This window comes from Brachycentrus maculatus, unplaced genomic scaffold (assembly GCF_059751285.1).
Source record: "Brachycentrus maculatus isolate JH-2025_06_01 unplaced genomic scaffold, ASM5975128v1 h1tg000315l, whole genome shotgun sequence".
Taxonomy (NCBI): domain Eukaryota; kingdom Metazoa; phylum Arthropoda; class Insecta; order Trichoptera; family Brachycentridae; genus Brachycentrus; species Brachycentrus maculatus.
In genome coordinates this window covers 2,921,033-2,934,931 of record NW_028281064.1, presented here as the reverse complement: position 1 = coordinate 2,934,931, position 13,899 = coordinate 2,921,033, and the positions used below count along the sequence as shown (strand labels likewise).

The 13,899-nt window shown below is 30.0% G+C and overlaps 2 protein-coding genes across 8 annotated transcripts in view; both read left to right on the top strand.

Moving 5' to 3' along the window:
• Positions 1–13,899, top strand: part of LOC148304489 (uncharacterized) — a 64,904-nt gene that overhangs the window by 23,534 nt on the left and 27,471 nt on the right. For all 7 annotated transcript variants that reach the window (XM_088268214.1, XM_088268219.1, XM_088268215.1 and 4 more), the window contains exon 3: positions 6,955–7,123. In XM_088268214.1, coding sequence (XP_088124340.1) covers positions 7,061–7,123 — 63 coding nt within the window. In that variant the 5' untranslated portion in view covers positions 6,955–7,060. The remainder of the gene's footprint in view (positions 1–6,954; positions 7,124–13,899) is intronic.
• On the top strand, positions 9,843–11,763 carry LOC148304490 (uncharacterized). Its single transcript, XM_088268184.1, has one exon. The coding sequence runs from the start codon at positions 9,980–9,982 to the stop codon at positions 11,552–11,554; it is 1,575 nt and encodes a 524-aa protein (XP_088124310.1). The 5' UTR covers positions 9,843–9,979; the 3' UTR covers positions 11,555–11,763.

Sequence of the window (13,899 nt, the reverse complement as noted above, 5' to 3'; positions counted from 1 at the left end):
AAATCACCAAACAACTACAAGTCAAATTTAAAATATTCACAAATACATATATACATAATTGTAGTTTTTTTTAATCAGTTGATTGGCACCGTGACGTCGGCGTCTTAAGGTAGACGCTATACTACGAAACTGGCGTCGCTCGATGCAGGTTCGATTTCTACCAGTTGTAAAATAAATTCAAGTTTTATTTGTTGTATTCTTAAGGCTCAGCATTCGTTAAGTCGCACTGAATTTTCTCTTACTCCAGATAACATTGAACGTAATTGATTTTTTTCTTAAAATTCTGTTTTTGCATTGAAAAAAATAGTTTTTCTTCGAAATAGTTACATGGTTTAGGAAAGAATGTCATTTAATTTTGACGCTTCATCATTTGTTTGTAATATTTTTACTCCTAATTAATTTATATGTATTAATACCAATTATCAACTGTAAAAGGTTTTAAAATCATAAAATTAAATTATTATGTCTTTTATTCAAATATTCAAACACGATTCCAGTTTTATTTAAAAAAAAAATAAACGATTTTTTTAAGACATAAGTTATGGCAGAGATCTTTTTGCGATTATATTTACGAGTATATGCTACTGGAAAAAAGCTTGCATACTAATAATATTCAGTTAAGCACATTAAATTATATACTTACATGGTTTCAAGTCAATTGTTTGAATATATTGAAGAGGGCATTATCTATTCGAAGATTTTTATTAAACGTATTTGTCTTTCTATGAAGTGTGTTGCTCTGACAATTTATGAATGTAAATTTTAAAAACGCCTTATATGATCCGGGAAAAAAATAAAACCGGATTTAAAATGTCAACGGTGACTCTTTTGAGGGGGTTTGCAAATAACTTTAATTACTTAATCAATATTTTATCGTGTTTCTTAAAATAAATCTTTGTTCACTACGTTGTGGAGAATAACATCTGTCAAAGCGTGTTTAATTACTTATCCATATCCGGTCCTTATACGGTTCGTAATAGAAGCAGAGGAAGACTGAGGAAAACTTGGCACCATCAAGTATTTTAAATACTTGAAAGTGGTCAAGTCAGGAGTCGGAATAATCGGCGGGTATGTATGAGGTAGAATGGTGAACGTTAAACAAGTGTATAAAGTGATCGCTTAAGCCAGCCAAATGCCAGTTCGTAAAACCTAGAATGCTCAGACTTCTATCTTCTTTCATATAAAGATTAGCGATGGTTGTGGTCCCGTGGTTAGTGTCGCGGACTCTTAAGTCAGAGTTTCTCAGTTCGAACCCACTCCACAATTTAATACCTATTTCTAATAATGAACCGCTTAGGCTCACAGAGATAGTATGAAATTGAAATATTTGTGTAAATAATAATAATAATAAAAAAACAATTATTTATCTTTAAAATAAAAAAAATGTTTCACATCAAGTTGAGATACCTATGAAAAGCTTCCATATTTACAACATTTTGAGTGTGTCCAAATACTTGTTCACAAAATCTGGATTATCTCCGATTTCAGGAGTTCTTTTCATATTATTTTTTGACATCTCATCTCATCTGTAATTGGAGATAATCTAGATTTTGTGAACAAGTATTTGGACACACTCAAAATGTTGTAAATAAATTATATGGTCAAATTATAAGCTTATATAATAAAAATGAAAATGGTATTTTCTGGCGTTTCTCATGTGTGTGATTGATATCCAGGATTTAGACCTCACATACTAATACAAGAGTTTCTGCTTAGTAAAAAGCTTCTTTACATCTCACCAATTGATGTCTGTAGTGAAGTTCTAGCGATTCAAGAACAAGGTTTCAAAATTGGTTCATATATATAGAACTTCCAAGAATTTGAGTAGTGTGGTTGTCAATAATGGGTAGAATTGGTGAATGTTACACGTGTGTAAAGTGATCACTCAAACCAGCCTATGACGGTCGTCAGCCCCGTAAATACCCAGACTTCCATATTCTTCTTCATCTTTGATGAGATGTCAAAAAATAATATGAAAGCTTCCATATTGTTTAATACTATGCCCATAAGCCCTAAACGCACTCTCAATTCCTTCTGAACGCTGTCATTGTGTTGTATAATACCTAAGTTAATTTGTTTTAACCATTCTGAGAAATTTTGAAATAAACATAATCTTTTACGATATAATGGTACAAATTTAGTCAGTTGTATTATGATGATAAAATAATACCAGACTGCTAAATTATGTAAGACTGGACATAGACTTGTTAAATATTTACAAACCATAGACCTGAGAAATGAAATTAGTATGTTTTTCACCTACACTCTGCTTAATTTCCATGTAAAGTATAGCGTTTATGCTTACACAATACAACGCATAATCTTTTGTCTGACATGCGTTTTGCAATTCAGATGAAAACAGCGTATTAAAAACCTTAATTAAATCATACTTGACCCCTCAGGCGATGGAATATATGTAAAAAATATAAAAATTTAATGAATATCACCCACTAGTGTTTTCAAAAATTGCAGTTAGATAGATAGGTATGTACATTTTGTTATGCACCTAAGTTTTAGCATGTACATCCTATAGTATAAAAATGTAAATATTATCTTCCTCTGCTACTTTTTATCCTTATCTGCACCCAATGGTGCATAGGGCACTGAATCGTTTTGACGCAGTATTATCTTAATCCTTACTTACATGAAGGAAAGGTGATTACTCCTGCGCTTCAGGGACCCGTCCAGGGAAATATTAAACAAATATTATATACAGAGTATAATTTATATTTGAAGCACTAGCTTTGTGATTTTCCATTTCATAATTTAAATTTTACTTTGTTTTAAAATCACCATATTCATAGCGATTTTAAAACAAACTTACATATCAATTATAAAACTTGGAGTGTAAAATCACTAATATTTATTCTCACCTCCCCTGGGAATCGAACCGGGACCTCCAGCCCACCTCCGCCTCCGTGGTGTAATGATTATCGTGTTAAGCGACCGTGCTGGAATATTATAGTAGACGTATTATAAAAAAGAAAAGAATATCGTCACCCCGATCTAGAACTATCATCAATTTATGGTATATGTAGGAGTTCCAAAAAAATTAGTAGTGTTGTTGTCAATCATGAGTAGAATGGTGAATGTTACACGTGTGTAAAGTGATCACTTAACCAGCTTATTAAAGGTCATAAACCCTGTAAATACCCTGACTTCCATAGTCTTCTTTATCTATGTTGAGATGCCAAAAAACTACTCCTAAGGGTAGAAATTCAGATACGTGAAAAAAGGATTTGGACACACTCGAAAATAAATGTAAACCATAAAGTAAACCCTCCTTAAACGTACACTCTGATAACATTTCCCCCTATAACGTTTATGGCAGTTTTTTTCCTGTAACGATGGTCCCCCGTATAACGCAGTAGGTCCGTGTGCCTTGATTGCGCGAGTCTTTTCAGCTTAAAATGTAAAAATAAAATTAAAATTTTTAACCCCTATAATGTTCCATCCGACAACGATAAACCTATTCAATGCTATAGGGGAGTTGACTGTTTAGTTTTTCTGTACAGTTCACCTTCATTTTATCTGACTAGTCTGTAACGGCGAAACCCGGTCACTGGTCGAATAAAATAAAAATAGAAAAATAAAAAACAGTTATTGTTCTCTATATAAAATGTAGTTCCACCAAGAAATGTCAGTATAACACTTATTTATACAAGTAATTATTAGTATTATTTTTTTTGTACATTACTTTCGCAAATACTGTGTTATAAAAGGTATTATGGTATTAATTTATAACTCTTAGTTCATTAACACGAATGTCTTAAATTATCTCATCAGCACACCATAAGTCACGATGTTGGACATAAATAATTTCATCGTTTAATTTTATTTAAGTTTTTATTCTATGAATATGTAAATATGAGTAATATAAATATTTTACGAAAAAAAACGAGAGAGTAAGGGATAAGAGTTTTGGATGCATGGAAATTAATTTTAATGCGGATACATACATCATTGGATCTATTTTTATGGATTAATTGATGCTAAAACATAGAATTTTATAAATAATTGCAGTTAAAATTAATTATAAATTGAATATTACCTGCTATACGTACTGTACATCAACTGATGATTTAACATAAATATTACAATTTTATTATATTCGGCTTGACTTTGTGAAATGACAAGCTGATTATTTAAAAAATAATTAAACCCTTGCAATAAACCAATTAATGAAAGTTCATGAAGTAAGTGGTTTATTTCAAGTGTTTTTTTAAATAAATATTACAGTTAATTGTAGTTTCAATTAATTGTAAATTGATTGACACAAACTGTAGAATATCTTAAGATCTATTTTTATGGATTAATTTTGAACTGACTTTAAGTATTGTTTATTAATTGATGCTTAAACATAGGTTATTACAAATAATTGCAAATGCAATTAATTGTGAATTGATTACTACATACTATACGTATTGTCCATTAATTGATGCTTTAACATAGACTATTAGAAATACTTGAATAATTGAAATTAATTGTTAATTGATATATACATATTGTAGAATATCTTTAAATCTATTTGTTTGTATCAATTTGGAACCGAGGTATTACCTACTAAAAGTATTGTACATTATTAATTCATGTTTAAACATGGAATATAACAATGAATTGCAACTGCAATTCATTGTAAATTGATTGATACATACTGGAGAATATCTTTGAATCTATTTGTATGGATCAATTTGGAACCGAGATATTACCTACTAAAAGTATTGTACATTGATTCATGTTTAAACAAAGAATATATCAATTAATTACAACTGCAATCAATTGTAAATTGATTGATACATACTTTAGAATATCTACGAAGCTATTTTTATGGATTAATTTTGAACCTACTAAAAGTATATTGCATTAATTCATACTAAAACATAGAATATAACAATCAATTGCGACTGTAATAAATTGTAAATTGATTGATACCTACTGTAGAATATCTTTGAATCTATTCGTATGGATTAATTTTAAAACGTGGTATTATCTTTTTATAAGTATTGAACATTGATTGAAGCTAAAACATAAAAAAATTACAATCAATTTCAATTGCAATTACAATAATTAAAATACCCTTTTTGGTAGACTATTTATTGATGAATTGAATTGCATATACAAGACCGGGTAATACAAGTTTTATTTTAAAGCATAAACCATTGGTGTTCCGCATAATATTGTACGTGTTCTGTCGTTTGATAATTAGGTTCTTAATGCATTGTTTAAATATTGCATGATGCATTGCAGTAACAAATCAGACAATGCACATTGAAGTGATTATCAGACCAATTAGGTAGAATTACGTTTGAATTTCCCGTATTTGAAGGGATAAGAAGTCTTTCTAAAGTGCGATGTATGAAATCACTTTCACATATCGCCCACTCTTTCAACAACGTCATATATAAAAAAAACTTGTTTTTTCAGGAGATCGTTATTAAAGTTTAAAAATACAAAAAAATGTATTGAAAATAAATAACAAGCCACTTTTTGAACTTTTTACTGTGCAACAGATTTTTTAGGTTAAACCCGAATGTTTTTTCTCCATTTGAAAAATATTAAGTATTTAAAAAAAAGTAATCAAACAATACCTTTTCTTCAAAATGCAAAAACAATACTTTCTGCCCTATAGCGGGTAAATATTTAGTTAAAAATATGTCTCTTTTGCTGGGATAAAGTACATTTTCTGGGCATACCGATAACATGCACAACTCAAAATTGTCGATTTTTGATATATGACGTTGTTGAAAGGAGTGAGCGATATGCCAATAATTTTCCTTTCACCGTTATGAGTGTTTCAGAAACAAACAGAAATCGCCAAGCGAGTCACGTGGCTATTTATTCGCAGTTAATAGCAAAACCTCAAAGTTTAATATTCTTCTTCTTCTTCTTCTTGGTGTAGGCCTGTTTTTAAGAGGAATTAACCTCCAGCGATGACAATTCCCAGCTGTCGATCTATATTTTTTGAGGTCTGCCCGGGTGGTTAAATATTCATCCATTTTATTTAAGATTGTACTGTTAAATATACAAAGTCAGTACGCGGCCTGCTGCGCTAGTAGCCGCACGTGTTATACGTGCATTTTTACTATTTAAAATTCCTCAAATAATTTTTTTATTATCATTTTTGAAACTCTTACCTTTCAATAGCTCTATTCATTTTAAAATATAATTTTCGGTAAAAAACTTATTTTTTCAATACAAAAACGGCGTTTTAAGCATAAAATCTAATTATGTGAATTGTTACCTGGGTTTCAAGAAAATCAATTGTGAAAAATTCTGGAAAAGCGTCTTGTCAAAAAATCCGACTGAAATTTTTTATACTTTACGTTCAAAGGGAACCATTTAAAATTGTATCCATTTTTTACTAGGAATTGAATAAAATACGGTTAATTTTCAGTTTGTTTTTCCTTCAAAAATTAGTCAGACAATATTAAAACGATAATAAAAGAATAAACATTTACATCAAAATACCATACAAAATACTAAATAAATATGATAAAGTTTTTTTTTTCGTTTAACACTTGGCAATAGGAATAATATATGTTCAAGTTTTTTCATCCTGTAAATATCAATAACAACGAATGAAGTAACGTGAGTTTTTACATGTATGTAGTACCTAAATGAAACTGGATTCAACAGTTATTATAAATTCTATATATTTTATTTGACAAATAAGTATATCATTATGAAGTGGATTTTATGATAAATGTCAACTCGGCTGTCCAAACTAAAAACACAGAAAGGGACATTTTTGTAGTACGTTTTGTTTGCATTTTTGGACTAAGTAGAATCTACTTAATCCAAAAATACAAAAAAAGTACTATAAAAAAATGTCCCTCACTGTGTTTTAAGTTTGTACAGCCTAACTATGAAAAAACAATCCTTAAATTAACCGCGTTTGATCGTGGTTTGTTATGTATTTTATAAATGTAATAATAATAAACTTTTTCTTTTCAGATGTAATGGCCATTTGGCACTGCCCGATTGGATTATCTAAAAAAGAGTGAAGATATTTAAAACTGAACAAAAAATCGTGAAGTGAAAATATTTTTTTTCTTCAAAAATGGCGTCGATGGTACGCGTTGCAGTGCTAACTGCGTTTATAGCAGCATCTTTATCTGTACAGGTTAGTAAAAAAGCAATCTTTTTATTTATAAAGAATCGATATAGGTACCACTTTTGTGTCGACACAAATAATTTTGGTATTATTTTGTATCAATTTTGTATTTTTATTTTATTATTTTTTTAAATACATATTTTTTAAAAATGTTTTCTTTTGAAATGGAATTTTTTTGTCGGGACATAAATAACTCAATCCTGAAAAGTTCTGGATAAGCGTTAAGCGATAAGCGATAAGCGTACTGAATAGAAGTTAATTTATAAATATATATATATTTATATATATATATATATATATATATATATATATATATATATATATATATATATATATATATATATATATATATATATATATATATATATATATATATATATATGTGTGTGTGTGTATAAGACATTAGTAATTTCATCTGCACATATTTGATTAACTAACCTGGGAAGATAACCTCGAACGGTCTCTAAAGATATGTGGATAGTAATACAATACAGAAATACTATCCATAAAGTCATTAAAAATACAAACCGTGTGATGATTAAAAAATTATGCGGAATGCATAGTAACAAGTGTCACATTAGATTTTAAGAAATAGTGGTATTTAACCAAGTAAAACTTAAATTATAAATGGACAGTTATTACCACAAAGTAACTGCCGAATCAATTTATATTAACGAAATTATTATACTTATTTCATTTGTAATTATGTGTATATTGAAATAAAAATAGATAACTTAATAAATTCCCATATTTGTCTACGTGGCAACATTGATAACATTAACTATGACCTCTAAAAGTTATATTCATTGTCAAATGTGGTACTTAAACATTGCATATAGTCATCTCTTTTGTGTCTCATCAACTTATCAATTTATCGATCCTGAAATCAAATCATGAGCTCGTTCGTCAGCATCTAAGATATTAACCACTACACTATGGAGTTCAAGGAGAATGTAAGCGGTTATTTAAAATTTTAGTTTTACATGTACATTATTTTATACGTAAACATTGATTGTGTAATATTATCAAATTTCTGGGGTCACATGTCGCGGTCTAAGAACAGAGTATAGTTATGAATATTCGTTGAAAAAAAATATATCGGTAATATGTTTTTATTTCAATAAAAATTTACAATCCACCTCATGAATCCAGAATGAACTATTCTATTTTATATTATTTTTTGACATCTCATCAAAGATGAAGAAGAATATGGAAGTCTTGGCATTTACGGGGCTGACGACCGTCATAGGCTGATTTAAGTGATTACGTTACACACGTGTAACATTCACCAATTCTACCCATTATTGACAACCACACTACTCACTTTTCTTAGAAGTTCTATTTATATGAACCAATTTTGAAAAATTATTATTGAAACACTAGAACTTCACTAGAGACATCTATTGGTGGGATGAAAAGAAGCTTTTTATTGAGCAGAAACTCTTTTATTAGTATGTGAGTTCCGAATCCTGGGTTATAATCACATACATGAGAAACTATTTTCATTCTTATGGCTTAGATCTCAACCGTTCAACTCAGAATGCTTTCGGCCGCGCTCAGAGCTGCACGTGTCTTCACGCTCAATTTTTTTCATAAAGTATATTGGATTTTTGTTTTTGTTTTTTAGAATATGTATTAAAAAAAAAAATTACTTCTTACCTTTACCTTTTAACTCTTTTCAAAACCATTTATTTATTTCGATGGAAAACTTATTTTTTCAATACAAAAACGCAGTTTTAAAAAGAAAAAATCATGACAAATGTTGCCTGGGTTTATAGAAAATTATCTTGCGATATAACGAATACTGTGCCTTAAAATGCATTTAAATTCACATAAGAATACGGTGAATATTATACATATTCACATATGTATAATATTCACCGTATTCACTAACAATTGTTTAATGGAGTAAGTAGATAAATAATTATTGTGAATATTATCTATCTTTAAAAAAATTGTAATCAAATGATATAATAATTAAATCAGAAATTCTCATTGCGCCTACAAATTTTATAATGTTGAATTTGTATAAACATATGTGTATCTTGTACCAAACAAGTTTTTGTAAAAAAAATCGAAGTAGGGTGTCACCCTTCGTAGAAAAATCAAAATATTATATATTTTTTTTACCAAAGTAAAAACATATTTTTTAGTTTAAAAAAAAACTTTTTTGACCGCAATTGTATTTTGATCTGTTGACCATAACAGCTACACGCGCAATAATAAACAGACAGCTGCTGTTACTTAGCATTTTTATAATTTTTTATTTCATTGTTGTTTCATAGATTTTAAATATTCATTTTGCGTCACAACCATTTTGAAAATGCTTGATTTCTATTTTCATTATTTAATATTCTTTACTTTACTAACAAGACTAAGCAAGTGAGCAACAGCAACGCATGGCCAAGTACAGCTAGTATACCATAAAATCATAATTATAATAAACTACGAATAATACAAAATTTTCTGTACAAAAAACGTAAATATGTTAATTATTCCAATCAGAGAAAATTAAAATCCATCGTAATAATTGATCAAATACAAAAGAAGTACATGGACCAAAAAAAATTATAGTATAAATAATAATAAAAATACTTTTGCGTTTGAGTTTATAAATAATATTATGCTGTCGAATAAATAAAGAATAAAATAACTAAAGTCGTGGTCACCTTAATAACCCATTGGTTATGATATCATTATCGATCAGGATTTCTACATCATCAGTTCTCAAATAACAATCGGACTCGGCCATTTCAGTTCCGTTCTTAACTTTAGCGAGTGTCAGACGCGACTCGGCAAGAACTCGTTTCTACAAGGATTATTATCTAATCTTTATATAGTATAATACATACTCGAATATCAACAATGGCTTTATTGGCATCGTGGCTATGCGCTTTGCTTTGTGTTTGTTTAACGAAAGCCGAATTATACTGTGAACTGGAGAAACATAAAAGTGGCGTTTTGGATTGTTCCGCATTGGGCATTCAGTTCAACGCTTTGATCGATAAAGCTAACTTCGGGGAACAAGTGTGGACCGAGGTGATCGCCATCAACGTGTGGAACTCCAACATCGCATTGCTGGATGGCAACGCTTTTATCAACGCCAGGCCCATCCAACATTTGGATATTTCTAAAAACACTTTGACGGATCTCAAGAATAACACATTCAGACACGTCACAAATTTGCGGACCCTCAATATTTCTACGAACGTCATCTCAAGTATCGAACCTGACACTTTCAAAGGTTTGATTGAACTTAAGGAGCTGGATCTTTCGTTTAACCTTTTAACGATTGACGACACGTTCCAAAGTTGCCTGGACCACTTGAAAAAGCTTCGCGTTCTGCACATTGCCGGAAATCAAGAAATTGAAATATCGACCTTGAATATTCGACCGAATCTCAAGACCCTAATAGCATCGAGGATACCGATGGTCACTTTCGACGACAAAAGCTTGACCAAAACTGTTCAACTTAGTACCCTCGTGTTATCCAGATGTAAAATTAACATACTGCCTGAAAAATTGCTGCAAAATTGCAAATTGTTGAACTCGATAGATCTCTCGTTTAATGAATTCTCTCAACTCCCAGGAAAATTCTTCGTCAACAACGTAAATTTGAAACGAATCGATCTGTCCCATAATTTGCTTAGCTCTCTCAACGATCCCGGGTTGTTTTCTTCCAGCAAAAATCTGAAGATGCTGGATTTTTCGCATAATGAAATATCTTTATTGCACGCTCAATTATTTGCAGAAAACAAGAATCTGCTCGTTTTGAATATGAACAAAAACAAAATAGAGCGGCTCCCGCCAAAACTATTTGATACTCTCGCAAATCTGAATTATATAGATTTGTCAAATAACCTGATGTTCAGTCTTCCATTAGGTGTATTTTCTAAAAATGTTGCTTTGGATTCGATTTTACTTTCTGGGAATTTGTTCAAAACCATTACCACAAACACATTTCAAAAGACCGTAGCTCTAAGGTATCTGAATCTCTCCAACAACAAATTGTCATCATTTTCAATTCAGATAATTTCAGGCTTGAAAGAGTTGATCTCTCTGAACCTAGACAGTAATCAGCTTAGCAGCATTCCTGACGACTTGCTTTATCCAGACAAACTAATCGAACTAAATATTTCTTGCAACAACTTGACGCAGATATCCTTGAATTTCTTCGAGGTAAAATCGAACTATGATAAAGTGATTTATTTGGGTGGTAACCCTTGGAAATGCGCCTGCTTGAACTCTTTATTAGAAGCTGCCGAAGACAATGGTATTAACCATGGACCTTCTCGTTTTACTGATGGAAATTCTGTCACGTGTGTTGTCGGAACTAGTGCTACCATCTGCAATGAATTCCCCATGTCCAGACAGGATTATCTTAGTTGGGTGAATAAATTAAAGTTGTATCCAGAAATATGTCCGTACAATAATTTGTAGTTATAATGGGACAAAATTAAACAACCCATTGAAACAGTTTTATTTTATTTGTGGAGGTGTATCATGTGACTTTTGTGTACTTTTTCGTTTTAATATTGATACTATTGAATCAGAAGTGTATAGGTACGTATGTATGATGTTAAAATGTATATATTATATTATAAATGGAACGTATTACTTTTAATTTGATTACATTAAATGATATTATAAACTTATTCAATTATTATTTTAGTTCTAAAACAATAATTACCCTTTTTTAACCAAAGATGTAGAATACAAAACTTTATTCGAAAATGCAGTTGATCTTTATAATTGAAGCAGATTACAGAAAATTTACCAACTACTGACTTGTAATCAAGGGAAAGGATGTTGAGTAACTGGGATACATCATGATATATACATGACCGGTACCAACTTCTCTATTCAATAATGATGCGGGAATGGGGTCCTGAAGGATAATGGCAGTACGAGGAAGTCCTGACTCATGGATATCTCTCCCCAACAAGGAAGTCGACGGAGATTTAACGTATTAAGGATATCTTCACCCTAGAGAAACATTTTTTTAATTTAATTTTATTTTATTTGTAAACATTTATTTAAATCTACATACTTATTTAGAACTTTTTTTTTGCAGAGACCCACCAAGCCACCCTGTGTGTCTTATCGGTGGAGTTTTTTTTTAATACATTTTTTTATTGTTTTTAACGATTTTAACCTAATATAAACACAAAAAAGAGAGATTGATTCCAGTATGGCGATTAAACCTTTAACAATTGGAGTACCAATCAAAGAATAACAATATATGTGAAACATTGCCTGTTTGTTTTTTTTTATTTATCCATTTTACTCTCACACTTTTTGTTCGGCTACTAAAATAACGTATTCATACGTTTTTATAAGATTTATACTGACACTTCTTGGTGGAACTACATTTTATATAATAAAATAACCACTAGCTATATAGTTTTGTCCACATTTATTTTATTTGACCGGTGATCGTCATTACCGACATTATTAGACTGGGATATCTACTAAGGGATCATTGACATCACCAGTTAGATGATGTCGGTAACGACGAAACCCTGTCACTGGTCAAATAAAATAAATGTGGAAAAACTATATAATTGTTATTTTAATATCTGTGAATGCATATTTATAAGGGCATACATATAATATATACGCGTTATCACTATATTGTAGTAATTTTTACAATACAAACATGGGATATGCATTTGAAATTAATATTGTAACCCTTTTATTCTTCCGGTTTATTAATGTTTATATTTCTATTATTATTGCCTAAACAATATATGTAAATATAGGTCCATATTCTTTTATTTGTATGCATAAATTAATCATGTTTATTTTTAATTAATAATTGAAATTCTATATGTAGAAAAAGATTGGTATTTTTATATGCCGGTTTTAAATATGTGAATGCATACGTTTGTGCTTTTATGTACAAGTCAAAGTATTCAAATATCTGCTAAGCTAAGGCGAAAAATATACACATTGTCTTTAACGCCATCAGTTACAGTAAAAAATAAAATTGAGAAACCATCAGAAGTGACAAAGTATGTCAACAGAACATGATGTGGAAAAAAAACGCATAAATATATTTTTTGTCTAAACCATAATCGAATAAAAGCGGTCTAATGATAGCATAATTGAAAACAATTTGCCAATTGTGTATAAAATATTCAAATAGGTGCTCACGATGGATAATTGTGCAATTTTGAAATTTTGTCACCGCAAATGCAATACAAACTGAGTAGTTCTAGGTTTTTTTTTAGAAAAATGTGGAACTGTGGTCTTTAAAATGTCGTAAAATTGCTTTTTATGTGGAATTTTCTCAGATATGAAATATGCAAACGTTCTATTACCGACCATCTAACAGTTACTAGAAACATATTTGGGGGCAATATTAAGGCCATAATCACAACATAATTATCTTTAAACCCAGGTTACATTTGACGTAATTGAATTTTTATCTTAAAACGCCGTTTTTGTAATGAAGGTTAAAAATTAAAAAATATATTGTGAAATTAAACATAATAGAATTGTGTGCTTTCTATTTTCTTTATTTTCCATTTCACCTGATTTTCACCACAGCAACGCGTAGCCGTCTCGTTAAAAATAAAACAGTTCATCCAAGATACAGAAATCTTAAGGCCTTACTCGCAATCATAGAATTCATTAAACGTCCGGTTGCGCTGAGAGCCGGACGTCATTTAAAACCCGATTTTTATTAAATACACATACATTTTTTTTCTGTTTTTTAGATATATTATAATGTATGAAAAAATATTTTTATATATTTTTTAATTCCTTACCTTTCAATTACT

Coding starts and splice junctions, on each gene's coding strand:
- LOC148304490 (XM_088268184.1), top strand. CDS start 9,980: ATGGCTTTATTGGCATCGTGGCTATGCGCTTTGCTTTGTGTTTGTTTA.